Source organism: Penicillium canariense, assembly GCF_028826845.1.
Source record: "Penicillium canariense strain IBT 26290 chromosome Unknown utg000003l_segment0_segment0, whole genome shotgun sequence".
NCBI classification, from domain to species: Eukaryota; Fungi; Ascomycota; class Eurotiomycetes; order Eurotiales; family Aspergillaceae; genus Penicillium; species Penicillium canariense.
This window is the reverse complement of record NW_026622730.1, coordinates 2063004-2089256: the sequence shown is the minus strand read 5'-3', so window position 1 is coordinate 2089256 and position 26253 is coordinate 2063004. Positions and strand designations below refer to the sequence as shown.

Sequence of the window (26253 nt, the reverse complement as noted above, 5' to 3'; positions counted from 1 at the left end):
AACAAAAAGGCCAAGTTTTGGCTGTTTACCCATTACCCATGAAATTCTGTTTTTTCGATGTGTTTTGAGTTCCGGACAACGCATTTGAACCCGTTTACTGCTGTGCCGTGACTGAAGGGCTCGACCTAGATATACAAACAACCCTAAACGTTTCAGCCATTCACCTTCATAAGAATTTACAATAAGCAGCATATCTACTTTTTACTAGCAATGGCATTTTATCGTTGGATTTTCCACTGGAATTCCAGGACCAAGAGCATGCATGCTCTAAATCAAGGTGCCTGGACCGGAGTTTCTTTGCTGATTCTTTGCTGATGTGGAGGTCTGCTGTGATTGGCCCCGCGGGCTGGAAGCTTGAATAATCGCGACGCCAGCAGCTCGCAACTTGCCCGCTGCCTCTCATTCTTATGGATCTTCTAGCTGTACTTCCTGATTTCGCGACGAGATCATATGCGCATATTCTTCCCCCGCTCGAGCGAAGCAAAATCACCACAGTCGACCTCATCACTTTGGACACGCTCGAAGTCGCGAAACGCGCCCATGTGCCCCCCGCAGACGTCCGGCGGCTCTCCGCCCAGATTATCGAGGCGTTGCACGCCGACCTCGGCTTCGAGAAGAACCGGACAGACATAGGCACATTTTCGGAGGATGAGCCTAGCTCGAGCATTAATTTGGACACGATAGCCGTCAAACCCGGACCCGCCACGAAGCTCCAGGGGTCGCGATGGAATATGATCAGCACCCTGGACCCCGCAATGGATGCGCTCCTGGGAGGTGGAATACCGACGGGGTATGTGACGGAGGTAACAGGAGAGAGGTACGTATCAGAAATAATGATCTGAGTATTGAAGGGACGGCTCTGACTCTTCATTGGTTCATGACTCCAGTGGTAGCGGCAAGACCCAATTCCTCCTCAGCCTCCTTCTCGCAGCTCAATTGGCCGAACGAAACGGTCTACAGCAATGCGCTTTGTACATTTCGACTGAACATCCGCTCGCAACGAATCGCCTCTCCCAGCTGCTCGAATGCCATCCGTATCTATCTAGCCTGCCCGCCGACAAGGCCCCGTCCCTCGAGAACGTCATATCCATGCCCGTCATGATGGACTTGGAGACTCAAGATCATGTCCTCAACTATCAGCTCCCGGTTGCTATAGCGAACTACAATATTGGCCTGGTCATCATTGACTCTATCACATCCAACTATCGTGCGGAACACTCCTCAAACAACATACTCGCCATATCTACGCGATCCAGCGAGCTTGCAAAGCTCGGACAACTGTTGCGCAATCTTGCCGCAAAGGAAGACATTGCCATTGTATTGGCGAACCAAGTCTCAGACAGGTTTGAACCCGTGGAGGGTATTGGTGCTGATCCCGCTCAGCGGTTAGGCTTTCCATCTGTGCTGAGCCAAAGCGCTGTGGTGCGCGAGGCCGGTGCTGCATCACCATTGTCGAGGAACAGATCGGACAACACAGACCAGCAGTCTCAATATAGCCACGTTCCCTCCTCATCTCCGGCTGTTCCGTCATCTCCTCATCCTGCCCCTGAAGATGAGAAGTTTGACGGCTCATATATAATTGAGAACCCGGCTCGGAATAGCATATTGAGTTTGTCACACCAGGAACGATTCTTCACTGGCTGGGGAGATGGCTCTCACTTTGAAAAAAACCTTAAGACCCCGGCGCTTGGATACTTCTGGTCAACACAGATTGCCTGTCGCATTGCGCTGAAGAAGGAGGAAAGACGCCCAGTAGCCGTGTCTTGGGAGGGTGGTGGTGCCTACCCTGCTTCTACTTCCGTTTCCAAAGAACAAGGCGATTTCCAAGACAACAGCGAGGCGGCAGAACTGCCGCAGCCCAGAACGGTTATATCATCAGCCCGAGAAGCCCATACGGCGGAAGCTGAAGCGGAATATAAAATGACGAACGAGGAGAACCAGACCTCAGATCAACCCAAGAAAGAAGGTCCCTCGCCAAAGTCTATGGGATCCCCTCTACCGGAGTATATCACACGACGAACCATGAAGCTCGTCTTTGCTCCTTGGAAAGTCGGTCCGAAAGAGTCCACCCAAGGCAAAACTCAGAAACGGGAACACGCTATACGCGGAATGAGCAATGAGGTAGCTTTCGAGATCTGGAAAGGGGGATTACGGAGCATCCATGCTGAGGAGTGATGGTTATAAGACCTTGCACTTGACATACGAAGGCAGCCTCTGCCTAATGAACCCCTTTTTGTCTATATTACAAATATAAGAAGAGTCGAGAAGCTCAGTCACCCCTTTACTCTAATTTGGTCACAGTCTGGAACCAATAGTGGATGAACATTTTGGGATTTGGGTCGACCGAGACTATCCACCGGGTCACCAAAAAAGGCGGCACACCAAGCCCCGCACCACTCGGAGTTTGTTGCGACATCGCTCTCATTCTGCCAAACACCCCCCTCACCAAGTATTTAGCCCGCAACCCGAATACCAAATGGCGTTCCTCGGAATTGAAGGATATCATGTGTTCATTACCGGGGCAGCGGGTGGTATTGGCCAGGAAGCAGTTAAAGAATTTCTAGGTACGAAGGCTTATATTTTCATTGTCCTGCCAACGCCGTCACGAACCAGTGCTGATAAATTGTCTCTAGGGCAAGGATGCAAGGTTACAGGGCATGACCTTCGTCACGTCCCTGCACCCTCTCCTGAACACCCAAACTTCTACTCTGTGACTGGAGACATCTCGTCTGAGACATCAATCGCATCGTGCCTCAAGTCTGCTGTGGAGCATTTCGGGCCCATCAATATTCTAATTGCCAATGCTGGAATCACCGACGAATCCTCTGACTACAATATCTGGGAAATTCCGCTGGATATCTGGGAAAAGACCTACAACACTAATATCCGGGGCACATTCCTAACCATCAAACACTTCTTGCGCAGCGCATTGGAGGCCCAGACAGCAGCAGGCAGTACTGAGCTTGAGAATCTTGCTATTGTCGTCACTGGATCCGAAACCGGCAAGTTTGGCCAAGCTGGACATACCGAATATGCCTCTGGCAAGGCTGGTCTTCAGTACGGTCTTGTGCGCGGCGTCAAGAATGAGATTGTCAAAATCAACTCCAAAGCTCGCATCAATGCAGTCGCACCTGGGTGGGTTGATACTCCTCTGATTGCCGGTCGGCTGGATGACCCCAACGAAATGTGGCACGAGGCCCAGGCCACAGTTCCCCTGCGAAAGATTGCGCAGCCTCAAGATGTCGCGCGCACAATGGCCTTCCTGGCCAGCCATCGTGCAGCTGGCCACATTACTGGACAATGTCTTTCCGTAGATGGTGGCATGGAAGGGCGCGTAATTTGGAGGGCGGATGAGCTTTTGGGGAAAGAGACCACCGGTGTACAAGGAATCCCCTTGACAGTGGATGTTCCTCCGCCTATCGCAACCAAAAGGCGCCGCATTCAAGTGCTACTCTCCGTCGATTTTGATGCAGTGTCGGGCTTCCTCGGAACAGGGGCTTCGGAAAACAACAGTCTGTCCGATTACAGCAGTGGGTATTTCGCTGCCCAGGTGGGAGTACCACGCCTGTTGCGTCTTTTTAAGAGACACGGAATTGCTTCATCGGTCACTTGGTTTGTGCCAGGACACTCGATGGAGTCTTTCCCAAATGAAACCCGGGCGATCGTGGATTCTGGTGCCGAAGTTGGATGCCATGGATACGCACACGAAGGCGCAGCCCAGATGACCGAGGCACAGGAGAGAGAAGTTATTACCAAGTGCGTTCAGCTTGCAACTGAGTTGACTGGGCAGAAGCCTCGCGGCTGGAGGGCCCCGCTCTACCTTTTGAGGGAGCATACGGTCAGGGTGTTAGAAGAATTTGGGTTCTTATATGGTAAGTACTCAAGATCTGCAAAAAGAAATACCTCAAAGATCGCACTACTGATAATACAATTAAGATACCTCCCTTACGCACCACGATTCAGAGCTATACTTCCTTCCTGAAGTGCCTCCGATCAAGCCGATTGACTTTTCTCCTTCCCAATCAGCCACCACATGGATGAAGCCCCTTGCAAAAGCCGCTCCAAAAACAGAGAAAACACTCGTGGAGATACCTTGCAATTGGTACATGGAGGACATGACGCCAATGCAGTTTCTCCCAGCTGCAACCAACTCTCATGGTTTTGTCAGTCCAACCACCATCCAAGAGAATTGGAAGTCTCGGTTTGAATTCCTATACAATGAGACCGAGGACTTCGTGTTCCCCCTGGTCTTGCATCCAGACACTAGCGGCATGGCCCATGTCATCGGAATGATTGATCGAACGATTACATGGTTGAAACAGAAAGGAGACGAGGTGGAATTTGTTACTTATGAGAACTGCGCAAAGGAGTGGAAAGAAAAGCAAGGAAAATAACCGGGTTGGTGTGACATGCCAAAGAAACTGAATTGAGATCTACTCTACTCTAGGAACCAACCATCGCGCTCGTAACGCTCAGACTTGTGATCATCTGAGACCTCGTGAAGCGGTGCCTTCTGGTGTTTTACGCTTCACACCCGCCGTAGGATCCTCGCCCAGGCGATCAAGCTTGACATCCTCCCCCTCCATTCTGGTTAAAATTTCTAAGCATGTACTGCGATGCAGCCAAAGCTGTTGACTCACCAGTTCCGTCGTATGCTGGTGCAACCTCGATTGCCTCCGCGCCAATAAGATTAAGACTCACTAAACCAAAGTCGTTATGATCCGGCTATTCTTTACCTTAGCGGAAACTCCGCATCCACGTGGAGATCCAAGATCAAGTGACCGGCTATTCTTATATCTTAGCGAATATCGCGCATTCACCAATTCAGAATAGTGTTCAAGAAGGTTACTGTATTCTCGCTGATATTTAGCGCAGAATTGCCCGTCAATCTGTATCTTGAGCCATTTAAAGAGCCCTCGGAGCCCAGCTTATCTTTCCGTGTGTACAGCGACTTCCCCGCACCTGCCCTATCTTCCTCTCAGCCCTCCAGTCCAGGTTTGAAGAAAGAAGAAACAAAGTGCCCTTCGTGTCATTCGCATGGAGTGACTCACCCTATACATTCAGGAACCGTGACAGATACACTACTTTCAAGATGTCAACACCGCATCCTTTTGACCCACTCTCCCCGGGGGAAATTGTCAAGGTTAGAGGTTCAGATTCACAGAGCATCAGGAATATGACCACTGATTTGATACGAACCTCGTAGGCAGCAACAATTGTGCGCCGCGAGCTCCAGGGGAAAGACCCTAATTTCCGTGTGATCACTCTCAAGGAGCCGCCCAAGCGGGAGATGATTTCGTTCTTGGACGGGGGCCATCGTGACCAAACTCATCCCCGACCTGTTCGAGCTGCACGCGTTCAGGTTACCATTCGGGGTGATTCATGCCCAAATGAAATGGTGGAGCTGATCGTCAATCTTGACTCGGGGTTGATCATCAAGAAAGAGCACCTAGTCGGGAAGCATCCATATATCGACTCTGCATATATGCAAGCCGCCGAGAAAGCATGCAGGGCGGACCCCAGAGTGGAAGCAGAGATTCAGTCGCTCAAACTCCCCGATGGTGCCAAGGTTGTCGTTGAACCATGGGCGTATGCTACGGACGGAATGAATGATATGTCCGCACGTACCACGATGGTAGGTCGACTGTATCTTCCTGCTCCCCAAAGTGTTAAACCACTGACTATTGCGATCCAGTGCTGGTTCTACATGCGCCTTGTCGACCATCCGGACGCCAATTACTACGCATACCCACTTGATCTGTGTGCCGAAGTTTCGGAGGATTTGCAAGTGACCCGAATCTACCATCTGCCCTCGTCCGAAGACGAGCGCATCCGCAAAGACGCCCGGCCATATGATCATAGCAAAGTCCACCCGACGGCGCTGAGCGAGTATCATCCTGACTTGCGGCCGCCACCCCGTACAACCACCAAACCCTATCAAGTGATTCAACCAGAGGGCCCTTCATTCTCAGTCGAGGGCAACCTGCTGAGCTGGGAGAAATGGTCCATGCGCGTGGGGTTCAATTATCGCGAGGGCCTGACCCTTCATGATATTCGGTACGAGGGCCGCAGCCTCTTCTACCGGCTGTCGTTGGCGGAGATGTTCGTGCCCTATGGTGATCCACGAACTCCGTACCCCCGCAAAGGGGCATTCGACCTCGGGAACGATGGCGCCGGAATGAACGCAAATAACCTCCGCCTGGGCTGCGACTGCCTAGGGCTGATCAAGTACTTTGACGGCTGGCATAACACTGCCGGTGGCGAGCCACTCAAACTCCCGAACGTGGTCTGTTGCCATGAGCAGGATGATGGGATCCTTTGGAAACACACGAACCACCGCACACAGAACGCAGTCGTGACTCGCTCCCGAATCCTCGTGCTGCAGACAATCATCACAGTCAGCAATTACGAGTACATCTTCGCCTTCCACTTCAGCCAAGACGCGTCCATCCACTACGAAGTGCGCGCCACCGGCATCCTGTCAACCGCCCCCATCAACAACGACCACGTAGGCTACGGCACGGTCGTTGCGCCAGGCGTCCTCGCGCCCTACCACCAACACCTCTTCTCCCTCCGCATCGACCCAGCCATCGACGGTCACGCGAACTCCTTGCAGGTCGAAGAATCACACGCCATGCCGATCAACGACCCTGATGTGCACAACCCCCTTGGCGTGGGCTATACCACGCAGTCCAAAATCATCACCACAGAAGGCGGATTAGACCTGGACTTTGCGAGCAACCGCACCTTCAAAATCATCAACGAGGGCAAAGTCAACCCTATCACCGGCACGCCCGTGGGCTTCAAGCTGCTCCCGTGCTACAGCCAGATGTTGCTCGCGCACCCGCAGTCCTACCACGCGCGGCGCTCCGAATTCGGCAGCCACGCCGTCTGGGTGACGCGGTATCAAGACGACGAGCTCTTCCCGTCGGGCCAGCACACGATGCAATCCCTTGGTGGAGAGGGCATTAGCTCGACGATCGAGTCGCGCAAGGGCGACGTCGCGGCGTCGGGTGTGCGTAACGAGGATATCGTCGTCTGGCACACGTTCGGGTCGACGCATAACCCGCGCATCGAAGATTGGCCTGTCATGCCCTCGGAGAAGATGATCGTTGGTCTGAAACCGGTCAATTTCTTCACGGGCAATCCTGGCCTGGATGTTGCCGTATCGACGCAGGAGCAGAATCAGAGTGTTTTGGTCGGGGATGAGACTGGGTGCAAGACGGGTGTTTGTCCACGTTTGTAGAGAGTTGGATAGATTGCCATATTGATTAGACAGGGCTCACTTGAGGCCGAGTGCTTTGCATAGAATCCCGGACTTTTGTGTGGAGCCACACGGAGTACATAATCTGAGGAGGTGGTCCAGTAGCAAGGATGATTGCAGGGCCCGCCATATCCAATCGTCGTTCGGCACGCGGCGGAAGGCGGCTACCCCGCAAGATCTAACGGTCTGCCTGCTCTTGTTTTTGTCGTCGGCCCCACGTCACCGCTACGATCCAGCCCAACCAGCGTGACCTCTGCTAGGCTGTCGTGATCTCGACCCGAAAACACAGATGATCATCTGTTGCTGAACACCCTTCTCCCCCATCCACCTATTCTATCATCTCTGGTCAACTAACAACGCCGACCACTCCAGCTCCCGAGGGGTGATGAATGCCCTTCATGCGACGACCTTGTCCACGCCGAATGTGCTGCCTGCACGAAGGAACCAGGTCGACAATCCCCCTTGTGGTTCCCTCGGACACTTCACAACCAGGTCTGCATCCTCAGGTGCAGATGGGCACACTACGAGACAACAATCTCACTCGAGCCAGATGCCAACACCAACACATACATGTGAACTAAGTCAAGGCGAGGACTGAGACAAATGATCAAATGAAGGACACTTGAGATTAACCACAATGAGACGGGAAGGACGACAAAACGAGAGACAAGACTCTATATCAACGACAATGCCTGGTCACCAAGCCTTCAATCCCCGTCCAACTATTTCCCTTTCTTGCTTCCAAAATCTACCTCCAGCAGATCGGTCCAGTTCAGCTTGCACAGCAGATACCAACACGATCAGATCTAGTCCTGACGGGTGCGACGGGTGTGGCCAAGTCGAAGCTGCGAACGCACCACAGACAATAAATGGAAACTCAAAACAAAAGCACTTCTCAGCATCATCTTTCTCATCTATGTTCTCGGCAAAATCTCATCATCACTGACTGTGTATGCTCGCCCCACGTGTATACAACAAAACGGATCAAAAGTGGGGGAAGGAAAAAGAAATTCAACAAAAGATCAAAACGCGGCAGATGCGAAGCAGGGTGCGTTGATCTCATTTCGTCTATTTGGCAATCTTGGCCGGGGGAATGCCGATGCCGTTGGTGTTGCGGAAGAACAGCACACCCTGGCTCTCGCCCTTCGCACCATCGGTCGGCTCGACCCACTGGCAGGCACGGGCAGAGGTCCACATGGCCTTGAAGAAGCCAGTCCAGCCAGTGTGGGCTTCGGTGCGGTAGTGGTCGCCCATGACGCTCTTGATGGCCTCGGTGGCCTCGTCGGCGTTGTAGAAGGGGATATTGCTGACATAGTGGTGCAGCACGTGAGTCTCGATGATGCCGTGGAAGATATGGCGGCCGACGAAGCCGAAGTCACGGTCGATGGTAGCGGCAGCACCGCGGGCGAAGCTCCACACCTCGGGCTCGTAGTGAGGGAGAGTGGGGTCGGTGTGCTGCAGGAAGGTGATGGCCACTGCGAGGGGGAGAAAGGGGTTAGTAGGTACATTCTGTTGAGAGCGAACATGCGCTGACTTTGTGGGTGGGGATTATCAGATCAGAAACTTACCGAGCCAGTGGTTCACCCAGAGGTAGGGGAGACCGTACCACACCAGCAGGTTGAGCCAGCCATAGGTGGAACCAATATAGTACAGACCGGTGCCGGTGAGGAGGAGACCGAGGTCACTCAGGACAATCAGCTTGGCGTCCTTGGCCTCGTACAGCGGGCTGGCGGGGTCAAAGTGGTTCACACCGCCGCCCCAGCCGTTCTTCTTGCCCTTGCCGCGGCCCTCAATCTGCTTCTCGTGGTTGTTGTGGCCGGTGACGTTGATGAGCAGGTACAGGATCCAGCCGAACAGCTGCTGGCCGATCATGTGGGTGGCAGTCGCGATGGGGGTCTCCTCGATGAGCTCACCGAGCTCGTGGATGGTCCTGCCCACACGGGAAGCATACTCGCCACGGGTCTTGGGAACGAAGACCATGTCACGAGCCAGATTACCGGTGGCCTTGTGGTGCTTCCCGTGGGAGATCTTCCACGAGAAGTAGGGCACCAGCAGGAGCGAGTGGCAGATCCAGCCGACAGTGTCGTTCAACACCTTGGAGGAGGAGAAGGCCTGGTGGCCGCACTCGTGGGCCAACACCCAGACACCGGTCCCGACCAAACCCTGGATGAAGGTGTACAGGGTCCACAGGGCCACGCGGGCCGGCATGGAGGGGACGGTCTCCGGCGTGACATAGTTGTGGAAGAGGTAGAAGACGGCGGCCAGGATGGCCATGTCGCGGAAGACATAGTACAAGCTGGTGATGGCGGAGCGGTGGAAGCAGTGGGCGGGGATGGCATCGCGGATCTGCTTGATGGTAAAGTCGGGGATCTTGAACTCGTTGCCGTACGTGTCCAGCATCTTGGTGCGCTCCTGCTGCTCCGAGGCCAGGGAGGACAACGAGGTCGACGAGGGCGACTGGCGCGGGCTATCAAAGGGCGACGCCGACACCGACGAGGGCACCGACGACTCGGCGGTGGGGTTGCGGTGCAGCGCAACGCGCTTGGGGACAGCAGTCGACGACATGGCGATGCGACAAACGACAGGGGAAGCCCAACGAGGGAGAGTAGGTAGAGCGGGACAGTGCGGTCTCCAAAGCTTCCCTCCGATCTATTATAATGGCCCACCGAACCAATGGAAACGAATCACGGCGAAGGTGTTGGGAAGGGACAGAGAGGCGAGAGAGCGGATAAATTGATTAGCTGCAAAAAGCCAAACAAAAAAAAACCACGCCGGTCTCAAGCTGTGGGGTCGGGTGCGAGGGTCAGTCCATTGATCGTCGGTCACGAAGTGGGTGTCCAGTCGTCAACTCACAGCCAATTCTCTCTCTGCGTTTGGTCTCTTGGGTACGTTTTGGGTTTGGCCGGTTACACAACGCCCGGGATCGATTGAGAGCAGGGGAGGGGAGGGGAGAAAAGGGACGGAGGAGCCGAGGGGATTGATAAAGCAGCACGACCTAACACAAGGTCTCGGCGCAAAGGAAATTGAAAATTCACGCGAGAAAGAAAAGACGACCAGCTTTCCCCTTGAGAGAAGAATACCTGCAGAAAAAGGAATGGGCAAAAAAAGGGACCAGCCAGCCCGTTCGGCCGTTTCCATGGGCCGTGGGGGATGTAATTTGCAGTTTCCCTCAATACCCATCCCCTGCCAATGTCCGCCTGCTGCCACCACAGATGTGTGGTATGGAGCTTTACAAAATTACACACCCTGCAAATTGGGTATCTACCGTATCTCTCAGGCCCCACTCGCCTCCCCCTGGCCCCATCGATCGCATTGAATTTTTTTTTTTTTCTCGGCGCCTCTCGCCGGAGTACTTGCTCACCTCCTGCATGAACTCCTCGAGCTGATCTCACGCCCTGCATACGGTCGCAGGCCACGGCCCTCCCGAGAGGCCCATTCCATCATTCCATTGGATGAAATCAGCGCGTGCGCCACCGCCGTGGACTGCCCTCATGCTGGTCCCAATGGTGCCAGCTGAGGGCCAGTTCCAACTAGAGTACGGGGTATACTGGCTATACTGGCTATACTCCTCTCCGCCCATACTCGGTACGACGCCTGCAAAGCCAAGTGAAAATTACCGGGCCCGTGAGGCTTCCGGGGGATGCGCCACCGCCTCTACTGCACTAAGCCTATTTGGGCACTCAACATTCTATCTCTTTTCGCGTTTTCGATCACGCGCAGGCGGTGAGGGATTAATCGTAGATTGTCTGGCGTGCTCGACTTGGAATCGACAGGAATCAGTCGGCCGCAGAAGCACGTATCTGGGACCACGACGAATCATAAATGATCGACCGTTTCCATCAACTACTGTGTACAGTGTACTCGTCAGATCCATCTCGTCCTGGGGACGGGGGGATTTCACATGTGGGCCTAGATTCTTGGGTGAGCACATGTGCAGGGCCAGCGATCGACCGGCCTCGGCGGGTCATTTTCGTCGGCGCGCGCAGGCGTGCTATGCCCGGCTGTGGATTGGTCGGATGGGCCCATGGCCGGCGTGGTCGAGGTGGCAATTGGCATGCGCGCAGAGAAAGGGACAGCTCCAAGAGGGAGGCGCCTGGCATGTGAATCGGCACTAGGGGACAGCTTGTTGGGGCTTTCCCCATTGACACGGTGTATACCATACCGTATACTACCACTACAGTACTACTACTACTCCTACTATACTACTGCTGCTATTACTACTGCTGCTATTACTACTACTATTGCCATTACTTACTTCTACTACTGTATGGCAATGTTTGGAGACGTGGCATGGTGCTGGCCTTCCCACCACATCGTACGGACATCTGAGGTAGAACTGTAGGCGGGCTCCATACTTCGGGGCACACTCGGCTTCAAGACGTCTTCTGCTGCCAATTGTGGAGGCCAGTCCCTGTTGTTGGGCGGGACCCACTTAAGTTTTGTTGAGGAGCGCCCCCGCCAATCGCATTTCCCCACCCTGTCATGATTTTTTGCAAAACGCAAAATGACCGGCCGGACTGCTTACTGTACAGTAGCTATAGTAGCTTTTACGGTAGGTTTTTACTGTAGGTCATAAGAATAGAACCTATGTTGTTCCATGGAAGTTCCATATCTCTACAACTCGTGGATATCCCGGGTCCAATTGTACATTCGTTCAACAGAAGGCCAGTGAAGTACGTCACTGAACGTTTGCAGCATGACCGCGCTGGGGCAGAAAGATACAGATTTACAGACTTTCATGTCCATGGCACGTTGACAGCGGACTCGTCCGATCAAACGCGAGCTCGGTTGCACGTCCCAGGCCTCGGGGTGCGAGACGAGGTGTGGCGATCGACGGATGAAGTGTCAATGTCAATCGGATGGATTCCATGAATAGCCGACCGTAGACTCGGGATGGGGGGTCGAACGCTAGCGTATGACAGGACATAGATAAAGAAATGGAACTCAATCAATGCTCCCATATGAGCCGCAGCATTCCGACCCACAATACGTCCGTGGTTCATAGGGCATACACGACCTCCTACGTAGGCTGCGCCATAATGATTGCACCGATCCGCCATGGGGAGACGCATCGGGACATCGAAGCAACCCGCAAGTTGTTGGGTTACGGCAGGTAGGTTTTATCACAGCACGTATTTTTTCTGGGTAACTTCAAGGGGAATCTCCAATAACGTAAACAGAGAACGGCCGGCGAACAGATACTGTACACATTTATTCTAAGCCATGTCATCAATTCCCTGTACAGCCGTGCTTGTCATACGGTCATAAGCTGAGGAGGAGCGAGGACTCCACCATCTTCATCTTCAGTGTACCTCGGCGCGCCGCTCCGAGTCCACCAGCCACGACGAGCCACCCGGGCTACCCGAAGCGCTCAAACTGACCGTCGTCTTGCGGAGATCAGGGAGTACAAGGACCGTCTCGCCGTGGTTTCGGTAGTCCACCTCGCAAGCAATCGATTGACGTTGGGCCGGCCCCGCTAGAGCTCCGGTCACAGGATCTGTGGCTAAGGGCGACACGGGCGGCTGCGGGAGCGCTGGGGTAAAAGTGCGGATTTCCAGGCCCGGGAGGAGCAGGTGGCCGGGTTTCTGGGGCAGAAGCAGCACGGTGAAGCGGGTCGTCTCGCCCTCGCGGGCGAGGAAGTTGCCCCGCCGCCGGCCGCCGAGAAGCCAGAGCTCGGGATTGGCATGCAACTCGTATGAGCATTCGAGGGGCTGCCCAGCGTGTTCCTGGTTTGCTGGAGAGCACCACCGGCGCGTATGGCGAAGGTACAGCTCCGCTGTGATTGCCTGGCCCACAGCTGCGTGTGAAGAGGAGCCGGCGTCGGAGCTGGCGGGGTGGAGCTGTGGGAGCTTCAGCTCGGCCGTGTGCACGACCTGAATCTCGGGGATGTCGACGGGGATGACGATGCTGCGGGTGAGGATGCAAGGCTGCGCAGGGAGGCGGATGGTTGGGTTGCTCTGATCATAGCTTAGCAAATGGATAGGATAGGGGGATAGGACTAGTCAGAGTCAATGATATGATGTAGTGGGGAATCGCTCACCTCATGCCACGCCATAAGCCACTGTCGCACATCCTCCGTGCGTCCCTGTAGCGCGCCCAACAATTCCTCCCAGCGGACGCTCCGATAGGGGAGCATCTCGACCTCTCGCACAAGGCCAATGACCTCCATGGCGGAGGTGGATAGCTGAGTGCGGAAGCTGCTGATAATGTGCGACGTAAGCAGGGTAGCATACTGGCCGAATGGGCTAGACTGAATGGCCGACTCAAAGAGTTTCTCAACTGCATCAAGGCACTCATCGTCCACGCAGGTGAAGTCCACGCGCAGGCGGAGGCTACGAGGCGCCCCGGGACCAGTGGTGGCCGAGTTCACCCCGGACGGGCGGATCTGATAGAGGAGAGATGCGGGCTGCTTGGGAAAGACGTCCATAGCCACGGGGCCTGTGATACCAGACTGTACGTCATATGAATCGGAGCTGGGCAGGCTGCAATTCGTAATGCGCAGCGGGATCAGCATGGCGGGGCTGATTGTGAAACGCGAGAACAGCAATTCATCCTTGAAAATGTCCTGCACGTTGACTGATATGGGTAGCGTTGCCACAACGCTGTGTGCGGTTGAAAAATCAAATTGGCCCCGATCAGTCTCATAACTGACTTCGGCACGTGCGGACAGGGTCGCGAATGGCTCTTCCACCGTGTAAGGGATACGCAGCCGCACGAACTTCTGCGGAGGGAGATGGAAGAATTCGATGGTACCAGCCTCGTTGTTGGCAGTCACATCTAGCTCGCCTTCCACAACCTCGGCTTCTGAGATTCGAAGCCGAAGGCCCGCGGTAGCCGGTCGCACGCGAATCGTGCCGGTCTTTATATCATTCCGTCCGCTGTTGAGTTCCAGCTCCAGCGTGCGCATGGCCTCGAGGTTGATCAGATGTGGTGAGACCACCTTTGCCTGCAATCCCTCTGGTGGAGGGTAACAATAGACATAAGGCCGCCGATCTATCTCCTCGTCTTCGTCGGATTCCCGGAAGCCAATTGGCAGCGCCGAGTGGTTTCCGCTATTGAAAGAAAAGATGATGTTACCGGACTTCATCTCCAGGCGATCAACAAAGTATTTGCCATGCAGGGTAGTCTAATCTTCGTCAGCGAGGAGGCCACATAGGTGGCCAGAAGAATTCACTTACCGAGGAGTCAATGAGGATTGTTGTCATTGACGACTTGACCACAAAATCGGTCGATGCTTCGATCCAATGCTCCGAATTATGGGAGTTGTCGGCGCTGACCAACCGAACCTTGATAGAGTCGATATTAATTTGCGGGCCCAAGAGGAATCGCAGCGACAACTTGATCTGAAAGCCATCTGTATCCTTATAAAGTTGAATGGCAGGGTCAACACGGAGGTCCGCGAAGAATTCAACTAATGATGCCGTAACATCCTTTTGCATGGCGGCCGCACCACGGAACAAATCGGTGACATAACCAGCCAGCTGTTCCAACTGCAAGATAGACGGGGGAGTAGATAGTGCCTTTTCCCGAATAGACAACTTTGACTGCGCATAGGCAGCGAATTTGGCCAAGAGTCGAAGCATTACTCGGACAAAATCCTCATTCCGCTTGAGTTCTTTTAAACAACGGGCATACAACTCCAACATGCTTCCTTCTAGAACTACCCAAAGCTTGCTACCATAAAAGGGGGCCATTTGGTGGAAATAGGACGCAGCAGCTTCGTAGTCGGCTTGTCGGTATCGCAGGATGGCGATCTCTGCAAGAGCTGTCTCTGCGGAATTAGCACGATTTGCGACCATCTGATGGCGAATGATACGGTCCGTGAGATCTTCATAGACGGACAAAAATGCCTCTTTGGATTTCAAACCAGCCTTCAGGGCAGACAACTCAATGCCAACTAACGAGGACCGTTCTGTCTTCGAAGCAGCCTCCTGCTTTGAGTGTTCCTCGTCGTCTAGGGACACATCCGCAAGGCCACCTGCTCCATAAAGGTGGCTGTCATCAAATAACAGACCAAGGTCACTCCACTTCTCGGACCAGCCCCGTCGCTGGGCAATTTCCTCGAGGGAACGCCGAGCCAGCAAGAGAAGCTCTCCTCTCGCCGACGCCAACTGCTCGGAACCAGTCCTTTGCATGGATCCAGGTGCGGGTTTTGGATGGTCTAAAGTCGAGCGCCGTTGCATCGGTCCAGCAGTATCAGAGAGATCCTGCGTCATCGGACGAGCAGGGCGAGATGCGGACGAGGCTACCAATGAGCTTGACCGGCGTGGTACCTCTGAACGGCTCTCTGCAGTCGGCGCAGTGGCCTTCGTGGCCTCACCGGAAGCTCCCACAGCATGAAACGATGACTCTGGGATGACGAGGCTAGGAGTGAACGTTTGATTGAGGATCTGCAGAGCCGCAGAGTATGCCCAGGTGGACACGAGGTTGTTAATGGCATCTGGCTTGGCGCTATTTTCCACATCTTTCAATCCACACTCAAGACCATACCGGAGGGTGCGTGCGGCAAGGCTGATGAACTCCAGGGATCTCGCGCAGATTTTAGAGAGCAATATCATGTCTTCTGGTTTCTTGTCACGTTTGATCGGCTCGTTTGCGTGTAGTGACGGAGCTCTCGCAGCTCGGAGAAGCAGAGTGAGTTGTCGAGAAAAAACATATGTTCGGAAGTCAAAGATGGATATATTGTTGGCCAGAATCATCTCTCGATATGGTAACTTGGTGGCGCTGAGCGGGAAATCTTCTGGCTGGAGTTCCAAGCGTGGAGTCTCACCCGCGCCGCCGTCATCGGCGGGCGCTCCAGATTCGAGTATTTTCTCAGCCGTTTCCACCCAACTCTTGCTGTAAGTAAGAAGCGTGGTACCATGCTGCTCGCTGCTTCCTTGCATTTGATCTCGTATAGCCGCATCTAATCCAAATGACAGCTCGTCATAGCCAAGCAGGGCATCTTCGAAGAGACCCACGTTCTCAAAGCCTCGCGCAAGGCCCTCCTTCAGAATAAAAAATGTGCAAAAATTCCATCCAGGGAGATTTCGTTGCGAGTCTTTCTCCTTGATGTCTTCCTCATATTGGGCCACGCGAAGGTCAAAGGAGGCTAGTATTCCGTTCTTGATCTTGTCAATCAGGTCCTCCAGCTGATCGGCCAACTCAGGCGGCTTGGCAGTGGTCCCCTCCTTGGGAAGGCGTAGCTGCGCCACACGGTCAATGGCAGTTTTGGATGTCCCGTTGAAGTCAGCCTTGACCTTCTCTAGGACTGTGGTTGTGCTTCGGCCCCATTTGGAGGTAGTTGCAGGGGTCTTCTCCCCGCCTTCCCCATCTTGTACCACGTGTAGGATGAGCCATTCAAACGCATCGTGTTTCTCCTGGTTGCTGCCATTCGATTGCGAGGAGCTTGATGATCCTTGAGCCTTGATCCAATCCCGGAGCGTCTTTCGTGCGGTTGCCTTGTAGGTATCATTGTCGTCGCAGCGGAGGAGGTAGATCTTCAGATACGGAGTCTGTCGCAGACCGGGAATTTGGTGTCGCCGGTGTGAGACAGCACCAGTGGTATCGTTCGAGGATTCCTGTTCGGTGGTCTCGGTCTGCGCAGGCGAGAAGCCGATGCGGAGCGACTCGATCGATCGAACGGGGCGAGTAGGCGATTTCCAGTGTAGGTTCTTCAGGGGGAGCTTCGACTCGATGACAGGCTGGATCAAAGGGAACAATCCAGATGGGTCCGTATATTCAACTATTCCGTCGTTGCTGGTCAGCACGAGTTCCGGGTAAATATTCCGGACAATGGCACCTCGTACCGGTCACATTGCTCGAGGCCGCCTTTGAAGGGTCCATGATTCCCGGGCGCAGGTTCGGGAGACGGCCAATAGCACTCAGAGCATGCCGGTGCGAGCACCACAGAGCTGCTAGGTACCTCTCAGGGGGAGTTTCGGCGGCACCAAACGTTCGCGGGGGAGGGTGATGTTTGGGGAACGCCCAACGAGGCCAGCTCTGAAGGGACCCGCACAGGCCGCATGGATGCTTGGCGCGCTCCGTCGATAGCAGCCGCCCGCCTAATACAATAGTGCAACAGTGCAACAGTACCGCATATCCGTCTCATTTGCCGACTACCGTGAGATAGATTAGCAGAAAAACTCCCTCTGGTCTTCACAACTGCATCTGGAAGGTTCTGATGCTTTTTAGGGGTTTAGATAAATATTCTGCTTCAACTCGTTCCTGGCCAACTTCGAAAGAGGGATATCATAGTCGCTACCTTCCCGTAGTTGAGGCTTAGAAATAGTACCAATTGGCCCTTTCCAGCTATTGTCGACTAGATCATTACCTAAGATTGATCGTCCTGATCTCAGTCCTATAACCGTATTCCAGAGCCAGTCTTCCAAATAGCTATTTCGATATAGATTGACCTTGGGGTTTTTGTTTGAAAAGACAACTCCAACATATGACATACCCCGTAGGGAATACCTCAGAGCTATATCTTTACCTACAACGCAAGGGGTAGATCCATTCTCTCCATTCAAGCCGTTTTGTGTGGGCCCTGGGGGACTCCGACCAGGGCGTCTTTACCTTTCGGTTATTTCCCCGCAACCGAAAGAAGCCTTGGCAAGGCGCCATGTCACATTTCCAGCCTCGGCCGGCGGATTCCGTCTTCCGGACGAAGTTATCTGGTCTTCTTTACGCTCCTCACCATTACTCACTCATTCACCTGGCTCCGGAATGGCGACGGATGATCCCACCCCCTTCCAAGCCATCCCTTGGGTGTCGAATCTCCTGAAAGATGAGTCTTTCATTACCCTTTCTATCCCGTCTAGGACCCCAAAATCATCAACCGAGGATAGTCTCTTCTCGAAAACTCTCAATTCAAGCACCACATTGTCAGCTTGTCTCAGCCAATATCGTCGACCACCACATCTTACACCATCCAAGCATGCCCAATCGGCCCACGGGACTACTCCAATAGGTACCGAGGAACTTCGCACGTTCTGGATTGTGGGCTCGGACCTCAATGGATATCCCGGTATTCTGCATGGTGGCATAGCAGCGACTCTTATGGACGAAGTCACAGGTCTCCTCTTAACCATCAACGGCAATGTCGGGGATGCTTCCCTTCGGGAGGCAAAAGATGCAGATCCAGGACCGGTGACCGCATATTTGAACACAAACTTCTTGCGGCCTATTCTTACACCTGGAGCAATCCTTGTACAGGCGAGAATGAAAGAAATGAAGGAAAATCGGAAATGGAGGATAGAGGCGCAGATCTGTGATAGTGAGGGCCAAGTCCTTGCGACGGCGGAGGCTCTGTTTATCAAACTACGATCCAAGATCTAAGATAAGACAGCAAGACTGAGAGCTAAGTGGGTTATCCACCGTTCACATTACCCACATGGTTAGCAATGATGTATGTATTGATCTCGCTGGCCAAACTCTTCAGTTCCATGTCACTCCAAGCCGAGTCTGTTCACAGCCCCAAAATCTCTTTTTTAGAACACGTCCTTCGGTGATAACAAAGCCACTGTGAATCTCTCTTCTGGCTTGAAAGTTCTTTGCTGGTCTGACAAAGTAACCATTTGGTACAAAGCACCCGAACAAACGGGGGCCTGACACAAAGACCTAGCGAAGAAAGTAAGTCTAACAAGGTGAGGTCTCACAAAGAAGTGTGAATTGTTCATCCTCAAAAATGGGTGGAATATTCCATCTTGTGTGGCCCCAGCCGCACTACAAAAGGAGGCTTGCCCACCTTCCTCGATGCCCAGCAACCCACCTTCAATTCTCTCGCAACCTTCGCAGCCTTCCAATCTTCCAGTCTTCAGCTTCCCATTGACACTCCAATTATCTGAAGTTCGATATCATCTAATCACCAACGGGTAAGTCAGACTACAGCCCTTCACCATCAAAATGGAGTCTGAAAACTACGTAGAGCATTTTCGTCAAAGCCGCGAAAACATCCTGAACCGACTTGTGGACGCGATCCATAAACTGGAGGAGGTTCCAGCTTTTCACGCATCGGTTGCTTACGATATCAGATTGATTGCTTCACTCTTCAAACTCAATGTGCAAGGAAATGGCCGACGAGCAGCCCAGCGTGAGGGAAGTGACGTCCCCTCCTGCTTTCAGCGTCGGTGCAATCTGATCACGTCAGCTCTCCTGGAACAAGCCGCGCTTCTCGAACCTCGAGCCTGTCTTGTAGACCAATGTTGCCAAGCTCTGTATTACATCAGACTGCAAGTTGGGCGCCTTACTGTGGAAGGACACAGCAATGTCGACTCCTACGTCGAGCTAATGGAGTCCATGGTGGACTCACGAATCTCCGAAATCCAAACTCGCCGCTGCTTGGCCGATGAAGACTCCGAGGCTCTTCTGGGGCGAATTGAAATGTCTTTTCGAATGATGAACCGTGAGCAACCCGGCTGCAGCTGCAATCAATGCCGCAAGCGCCGAGTCGCGGCCGCTCCTGAGGAAAGCATCCTCGTTTGTCCCTAATTTCCTCTGTCTTTCCTTATGAGATTGGTTCTAAAATTTAGACGGACACGTTGATCCATACTCTAACATCCAGGTTGCCAGATATCTTGCGAAGCTGGAGATTTCTTTGGTTTCCACTGAATTAGATCGATGCTAACATACAAATTGCCAGACGCGGATTGCTAGATACTTGAGCATAAAAAGAAAATGAAAAAAAGAAGATTGAAAACACTTTGCTTTTATTCGCATAAATACCCTTTCTTCCAAACTCATCGTAGATTCAGAATACGTAGAGTAAGAAATGTTCAGAACCGCTTGTGGCATAAGGGACAGCCATGATTTGTTTTGACTCGATTAAAGCAGGCCCTTGAAGATAGATGAGGATTCACGTTTTCTAGTATTGTTCGAGATCAGATGGACCCCCACACTCGCCCATATGAATTCCAACCCCCATTCTGAAAAATGCTAAACAAGATATCACATGATAATCACTGCCTCCGTTCCCAGAAATAGAAGAAGAGAGGCCATCTATCTGTGGAATTGGCCCGGCCTCAGAGTCACCGTGGATGGCTCTTACATGGAACTAATGGTAGTGATCTCAGATAATCTCCAATTCAAAATGGGCTGATGAATTATTACAGTCTTTGCCCTGATTGGTACTGAACCGAGAATGAGCACTAAATCACTTCCGATGGCGGATACGCTGCATTAGTTTCTATACTCACTAGTTATCGAATGTTCTTTCGCGGTACACAACATATGCAAGCATTTGCACTTGCATAGCTGGGGAAATCTTCAGAGTCTTCAATGATCAAACTTGTAAGTTTTGAGGGCTCAATGCTTTTGTCGATTTGAATGGGACTTCTCGCCAGTGCGATCACCTCTAGTATTTCTCATGTCGAGACATTGGCGAATAATTTCCAGCTAACCAAGCCCGTCACCTGCACTCTGATCTTCGTAGGTGTGTGTTATTGCGAAAGTATGTACCATAAATAATCTGGATCGGTGCAGACCTACCTTTAATGCACAAATACATAATAAAACAGAGTCGGCGTTCGGCACGCTTAATCCCGACCGGCACCAGAAAATCCGAGACTTCCTCGACGAACTCCGTTTCGATCTATCCCTGAAGCTCGCCACATCTTGCTTTTTCCATCATCGGCTTCGGCCTACCGGAGAGTGAACGCCGTGGTTTGAGTTAATCTGTGGCGTCAAATGAGAATACAGGTTCGACCATGGCACCAAATCGAAGTTCAGCCATCACACAGCTCTACGGAAAGGTTCGTTTTCACTTCTTTCGAATTGTTAAGTTCCGTGGCAAGCTGACCAACAAATGCATAAACGTAGGCATGCTCAGAATGCTCAAAATCCAAATGCAAATGCATCTCCACGTCAAGTGGTACCTGTGAGCGATGCAGTCGCCTGAAAAAGCTTTGCGTACCTGGAAATTCCGCGCGGGCAAGGAACACACAGCGCACTCGAATCGATCAAATCGAGGGAAAACTCGATAATCTTGTGTCGATATTAGGCTCCGGTGGGGTTTTAAATACTCCTAGTTCTGGATTTGATAATATATCACCACCGGTAACTAGCTCCAGCACACCAACCTCTTTGGGTGCAGCTACTGCAGCAACAGGCTTAACATCAGCGGCCTCAGCAGCTCCTGATATTTCGGCCGAAGGAAGCCTTGATTACTTCCGAAGCCATCTTTTGAAATATTTCCCTTTCCATCTTCCTCCAGATGTGAATGCACAGCGGCTGCGTCAAGATAGGCCCTTTTTATGGCTGTGCTTAGTGACTGCAGCTTCCCATTCAACGCAGACAAAGCTCGCGTTAGGTGACAAAATCAAACGAGAATTGACGCACCGCATCTTCCTTGCCAATGATCCTACTGCCATAAATATTGATTTGCTCCTCGGCCTCTTGACATTTCTTGCCTGGGGGCACAATCAACTCCTCAATTCCAATCCCGCCCAATTGGCCAGATATACGCAGCTAGCAACAACATTGGTGTTCGACCTCCGCTTAAATAAGCCCCCAGTGGAAGAGTCCAACATGCTCTCAATCAGCCAAAATTTGCTCAGTTCCAAAGGGTTAACACGGTCCCTTGAAGAGAAGCGAGCTGTTTTAGGCTGCTTTGTATTGAGCTCAATGTGAGTATCTGTATCTCTCCTTGAAGAGTCACCGTATCTTACCTTTATAGCGTTTCTGTTTACTTTGGGCATATTGATGCAATGCAATGGACTCCATATATGGATGAGTGTATCTGTGCTCTGAGCCAAAGCAACGAGTCCCCATACGACGAGATGTTTGTACATCAAGTCAGGCTACAGCGCATTGTCGGGGAGGTAGAAAGTGCTCGAGAGACATCAAAGGCGCCACCAGACTTTTATTTGAAATTTCTCCAACAGAAGGTGGATGAAGTCAAGACCAGCATATCCTCGCGACTGCGGGAAGACCGTAAGTTCCAATATTCAATTTCCAATCATTCTTCACATTTGTTGACCTTTCCATCAACAGGAGTACTTTCTGCTTCTGTATTTTACACAGAGCTATCTATTTTTGGCCTGGTCCTTTCGCGAAAGAGCCCTCCAGGTTTCCAGAGACTTGAATATCTATACACATGTCTCAACACAGTCAAAAGTGCACTGGAAAACTTTTTCACTGTTCCGATTTCAGACTACCCTGGGATATCGTTTCCCGTCTTCACGCAGCTCGTCCGTTATATCATAGTTCTGTACAAGCTTTCAACTCTGAATGATTCTGTTTGGGATCTCAACTTGGTCAGATCGAGCATTGATGTTATACAAGTGATCGATCAGGTCATCAACAACATTAAGCTCGCGATGTCAGAAATGGGTGAAGAGTGTGCAAGCGGCGTCCTGGAAAGATCAATTGGGATATTTTCCAGATTCAAGTCTTGGAGTCTACCGAATCTCCCTGTGCACGTGGCGCCCGAAGAATCTGGAATAATTGATCTCCCCGATAGTGAAGAAAGCTACACCCAGCTTGACGCTCTTTTCTTTGAAGACTGGTGGTTGAGAGATAACCTATCTTTCGGATTGGAAGCGAACGAAACCCCCTAGGTGAGAAGAGGAATAGCTCTCTGTGTGCACAGGAAGAAAATCATGAACAAAGGAACTGTGAGAATTGAGCTATCAAGAAATTTCGGGCGGGGGGAGACGAACTCCCCCAAGAAGAAGCCACGGGATCTTCCATCACTAATACATCTAGGTAGGTAATGAGCAATTAATCAGTCTTATCTCGAATATTCAACCGAAATGAGTACCGGCCTATTCCTAATTGGACAATTTGGGTCAAGTAACTATATTGTTTCAAGCAGCTCAATGTGTCATTCGTCAAAACGTGATTGAAGTTTGATGGGCGGAATGATAAGTTTTAAATAAACGGACAGGATACAATTGTTAATTTGAATGAGCCCGAAGCTCTTCTTTCATATCTAACTAAAGCTTAGTCAGCTCTTGAACTTCTATCCTACTTCCAAGATGCAATATATCCTTCCTGACCTTGCCTACACCGGGCCATCTGGACTCTAAAACTGCTTCGTTTTTGGTTTCGGGCCGAGAGAATGGCCTTTTGGAGTCGATTGGCGGATGAGACTTCCGATCGGGGTAATGAGGGGGCTTCAGTATATAAGCGACAGGCACCCAATTGTTCGTCAAAGTCAGATAGCAAATATGCAACAGGGGCGGAAAAGCAATGCTGGATACCAAGCTGGTGAATGTGGGATCATTGTGCGCTGTCATCACCGATGCGATTGCATAAGAGACAGCCCATATGGTAGCCAGTATTAATGCAAAGTTGTAGAAGACTCCATTCTTCAACAAGTCTTGGTATAATTTCCTGCACCTTGACAAGGCGTGTTGGTTCCAAGAATTGAGAGTGCTTCCAGTGACAAAAGACGATCCTTTCGGCTTGTCAGAAACAAGGTAGAACCTCAAGATAGCAAGTATGTTTGCTGCAACGAGTAGCTGTGGTCAGGTCCTGAATCATGATTGGGGGGTGTATGGAAGGCAAAACTCACAGCCAGACAGCCATTTATTTTCCAAGTGAGCAAATGGGGCACTTCGAAAGCCATTATGCACGACCTGGAGGTATTCGTAGATCCACATTATCAGGACTTGGCCGAGGGCCAACCAAGTCTGAGCCTTGACCACTGAGGGCGAGGTCGTTGGTATTACTTGCCCAGAAACAAAGAGCAATGGAACTGCAAGAAAGCCGAAAAAACATCCGACTTCTCCGGCCACAATCCCGAAACCATTGCACGCGATATTCCATCTTAACGTCCTAGTGTAGTGCTTATAGTCTGATGAGAGCATGGCAGGGATTTGTTGGGCATGTCCAATGTTCCATCTGTTTTGCTGGGCACAGTGCCCGGTAAGCAAGTCCGGAACGAGTCCATATTGCAAGGGTTCCTGAACTTGAAAAGTACGCCAGCCCATGCCATGCAAAATTTGGGACAGTTGCCAGTCCTCGGAGAAGGAGAATGTTGGATACAGCCCGACTTGCACGACTGCATTTCTTCGAAAGACTGCGCCTGAGCCAGCGTCGATTGCGAGGCCAAGCACATCCAAGGCGGCGTTCTGGCAAGTATAGAAATGACTTCGTGTCTGTGATAGAGGATCACCCTTCGGCAGGTTGGAGAAATATTGCCGTGTGGAAACCAGCGCTGCATCTGGGCTCTGAAGCAGATGAGGCAAGGTTGCCCGAAGGAAGTCCGGAGTGGGAATAGAATCTGCATCCAGAATCGCGCAAAATTCGGGCTGGGTCTCTCCTTGCAACGTAGTCAAGGCGTAGTTCAGATTTCCTGATTTGGCAAATACCATACCGGATTGTCGTCCACGCGAATGATAGGACAGGTGATTCCACTGAGATCGTAGATCTAACACCGCTTCTTTCAAGGCCATCGAACCTCCATCATCTAGTACCAGAACGCGAAAGCGGGAATCTGGGTAGTCGAGGCTACAGGCCGCGCGTACTGTAGCCAAGATAACATCTACGTCTTCACCACAGCACGGCAAAAGAACGTCTACACGGGGTAGATTTTGATTGCCTTGCAGTCGAAGTTTCTTGCGCGGGCCATTCTTTTCGACTTTCGACGCGGCAATGACCAGAAGCTGATCTTTTCGGGATAAATCTAATCAATCAATCAGAGCTCCGTCTCTTTCTCAATCTCAAATTTCGGCGTGAAAACGTACGAAGAAAAATAGCCTCGACGAGCAGCATCAGCCACATCTGCCATGTGTGCGCAGAAAATAGGACTGCCAAAAAGCGCACGACAAAGTAGAGATTTCCCAGCCATATGGCTAATTGCGCTACATAGTAAAGATGATTGCGGTATCGCTGTCCCGAAAGGATTTGCGGATCATGGGGGAACTCCCGGATGTCGTAGGTCTGATCGGCAGCCATTTCTGGGGGCTGCAGTCTCCACAGATGTCGATGTACCGTAAGCGTGGATGTAGATCGGCCCTGTCAATTGAGTTTATTCAAGTTCTCCCGTCACTTCCACAGCTAAGTATGAAAGATCTCCGGCTCACACCTGTCCGTGGGGACGACTTTCTACAACAAACAAAAGTCGGACCGGAAGAAAAAAGCCCGGAAAAAGGGGAAGCGTTTGTGCGCTTCTGCAAGAGGTAGCTTCGAGCGAGTCAAAAACCGGCTCTACCGCCACATGGTGGATCCGGGGCCGGCTCGATCCGCACCTCCCGACTGAAAGCCGTACTCCGTAGAGTCAATGGCATGATCCGCGAGGTCCTGGATAGCCCGCGCGATGGTCTGACTCTATTGGGGCCGCCATCCAATAGAATCTGGGTTCGGATGAAAGAATGAATGGATGAGCCCGAACCCGAAAGTCTCTTGGGCGCACGGTGACAGCTAACCCGCGGGGAGTTGCCACCACCTGAAATGCAATTTTCCCCTGGCCGCTTGTTTGCCCAAAGGGCTCTTCTGGGACACTTTTCGGGCTTCGTAATAGATTTCTTTTGACGTTCTCTCTTATCTAGATCACCCGACTCAATCGGGGAACGTACTCGAGCTGGATCTATGTGAGCAATAAGCACTTTATGACTTTCTAAGAAGAACAGTACCCGATAGCGGAGGTCGTCGATCGCAAGTTCGCTGAATGAAGACCAAATCATGTATAAAAAAAAAAAGGAATTGGGGAAGAATTATGACGAGCGTATCGAACCAGTCCGCCGAGAAGGAGATCTATGTATTCTTGCTAATCTTCAATCCACGGTTACTCTCAAATTACCCACACATATCGAGCTCCTTTAAGCGTGGTTCTGCCCGCTAGTGGAATTGCAAGCCGTTTGTATATTACTGCCCACTTTCTACCCGGTCACAAACGCGAAAAATTCCGGGTCTTAGCCTTCCATTCGCTTATTGGAGTCATTCCGCTAGCTACTCCCCTCTCGTCTTAGAACATTTCCCCTGGGGGACTGCAAACGCACGTTCTAGTTTGCTGGTTTTTGCCCGGCTTTCTCGGACTGCGGCCTTGTAATAAGTGCCATCCGTCTTTA

General features: G+C 51.9%; 9 protein-coding genes across 9 annotated transcripts; 6 read left to right on the top strand and 3 right to left on the bottom strand.

The window, feature by feature from the left end:
* Window positions 1-407: 407 nt before the first annotated feature.
* Window positions 408-2175, top strand: N7482_005589 (putative DNA repair protein (Rad57); the record flags this gene model as incomplete). The annotated part of the gene is made up of 2 exons (XM_056687714.1): window positions 408-817; window positions 888-2175. The coding sequence occupies 2 exons, from the start codon at window positions 408-410 to the stop codon at window positions 2173-2175; spliced, it is 1698 nt and encodes a 565-aa protein (XP_056543269.1).
* Window positions 2176-2476: 301 nt separating this feature from the next.
* N7482_005588 (SDR family oxidoreductase/polysaccharide deacetylase family protein) lies at window positions 2477-4394 on the top strand (the record flags this gene model as incomplete). Its single annotated transcript, XM_056687713.1, has 3 exons — window positions 2477-2564; window positions 2634-3872; window positions 3937-4394. 3 exons carry the CDS (start codon window positions 2477-2479, stop codon window positions 4392-4394), a joined length of 1785 nt encoding a protein of 594 aa, XP_056543268.1.
* Window positions 4395-5092: 698 nt separating this feature from the next.
* N7482_005587 (amine oxidase) lies at window positions 5093-7246 on the top strand (the record flags this gene model as incomplete). Its single annotated transcript, XM_056687712.1, has 3 exons — window positions 5093-5143; window positions 5207-5635; window positions 5696-7246. 3 exons carry the CDS (start codon window positions 5093-5095, stop codon window positions 7244-7246), a joined length of 2031 nt encoding a protein of 676 aa, XP_056543267.1.
* Window positions 7247-8332: 1086 nt separating this feature from the next.
* On the bottom strand, window positions 8333-9829 carry N7482_005586 (oleate delta-12 desaturase odeA; the record flags this gene model as incomplete). Its single annotated transcript, XM_056687711.1, has 2 exons — window positions 8333-8739; window positions 8833-9829. 2 exons carry the CDS (start codon window positions 9827-9829, stop codon window positions 8333-8335), a joined length of 1404 nt encoding a protein of 467 aa, XP_056543266.1.
* A 2738-nt stretch (window positions 9830-12567) lies between these two features.
* On the bottom strand, window positions 12568-17089 carry N7482_005585 (putative TMEM1 family protein; the record flags this gene model as incomplete). The annotated part of the gene is made up of 4 exons (XM_056687710.1): window positions 12568-13221; window positions 13305-14390; window positions 14443-16988; window positions 17053-17089. The coding sequence occupies 4 exons, from the start codon at window positions 17087-17089 to the stop codon at window positions 12568-12570; spliced, it is 4323 nt and encodes a 1440-aa protein (XP_056543265.1).
* Window positions 17090-17968: 879 nt separating this feature from the next.
* Window positions 17969-18580, top strand: N7482_005584 (PaaI family thioesterase; the record flags this gene model as incomplete). Its single annotated transcript, XM_056687709.1, has 1 exon — window positions 17969-18580. The coding sequence occupies one exon, from the start codon at window positions 17969-17971 to the stop codon at window positions 18578-18580; it is 612 nt and encodes a 203-aa protein (XP_056543264.1).
* Window positions 18581-19147: 567 nt separating this feature from the next.
* N7482_005583 (uncharacterized protein) lies at window positions 19148-19732 on the top strand (the record flags this gene model as incomplete). Its single annotated transcript, XM_056687708.1, has 1 exon — window positions 19148-19732. One exon carries the CDS (start codon window positions 19148-19150, stop codon window positions 19730-19732), a length of 585 nt encoding a protein of 194 aa, XP_056543263.1.
* Window positions 19733-20946: 1214 nt separating this feature from the next.
* On the top strand, window positions 20947-22797 carry N7482_005582 (phosphoketolase 1; the record flags this gene model as incomplete). Its single annotated transcript, XM_056687707.1, has 3 exons — window positions 20947-20991; window positions 21059-21864; window positions 21915-22797. The coding sequence occupies 3 exons, from the start codon at window positions 20947-20949 to the stop codon at window positions 22795-22797; spliced, it is 1734 nt and encodes a 577-aa protein (XP_056543262.1).
* A 378-nt stretch (window positions 22798-23175) lies between these two features.
* N7482_005581 (glycosyltransferase family 2 protein) lies at window positions 23176-25141 on the bottom strand (the record flags this gene model as incomplete). Its single annotated transcript, XM_056687706.1, has 3 exons — window positions 23176-23690; window positions 23757-24854; window positions 24931-25141. The coding sequence occupies 3 exons, from the start codon at window positions 25139-25141 to the stop codon at window positions 23176-23178; spliced, it is 1824 nt and encodes a 607-aa protein (XP_056543261.1).
* Window positions 25142-26253: the final 1112 nt, after the last annotated feature.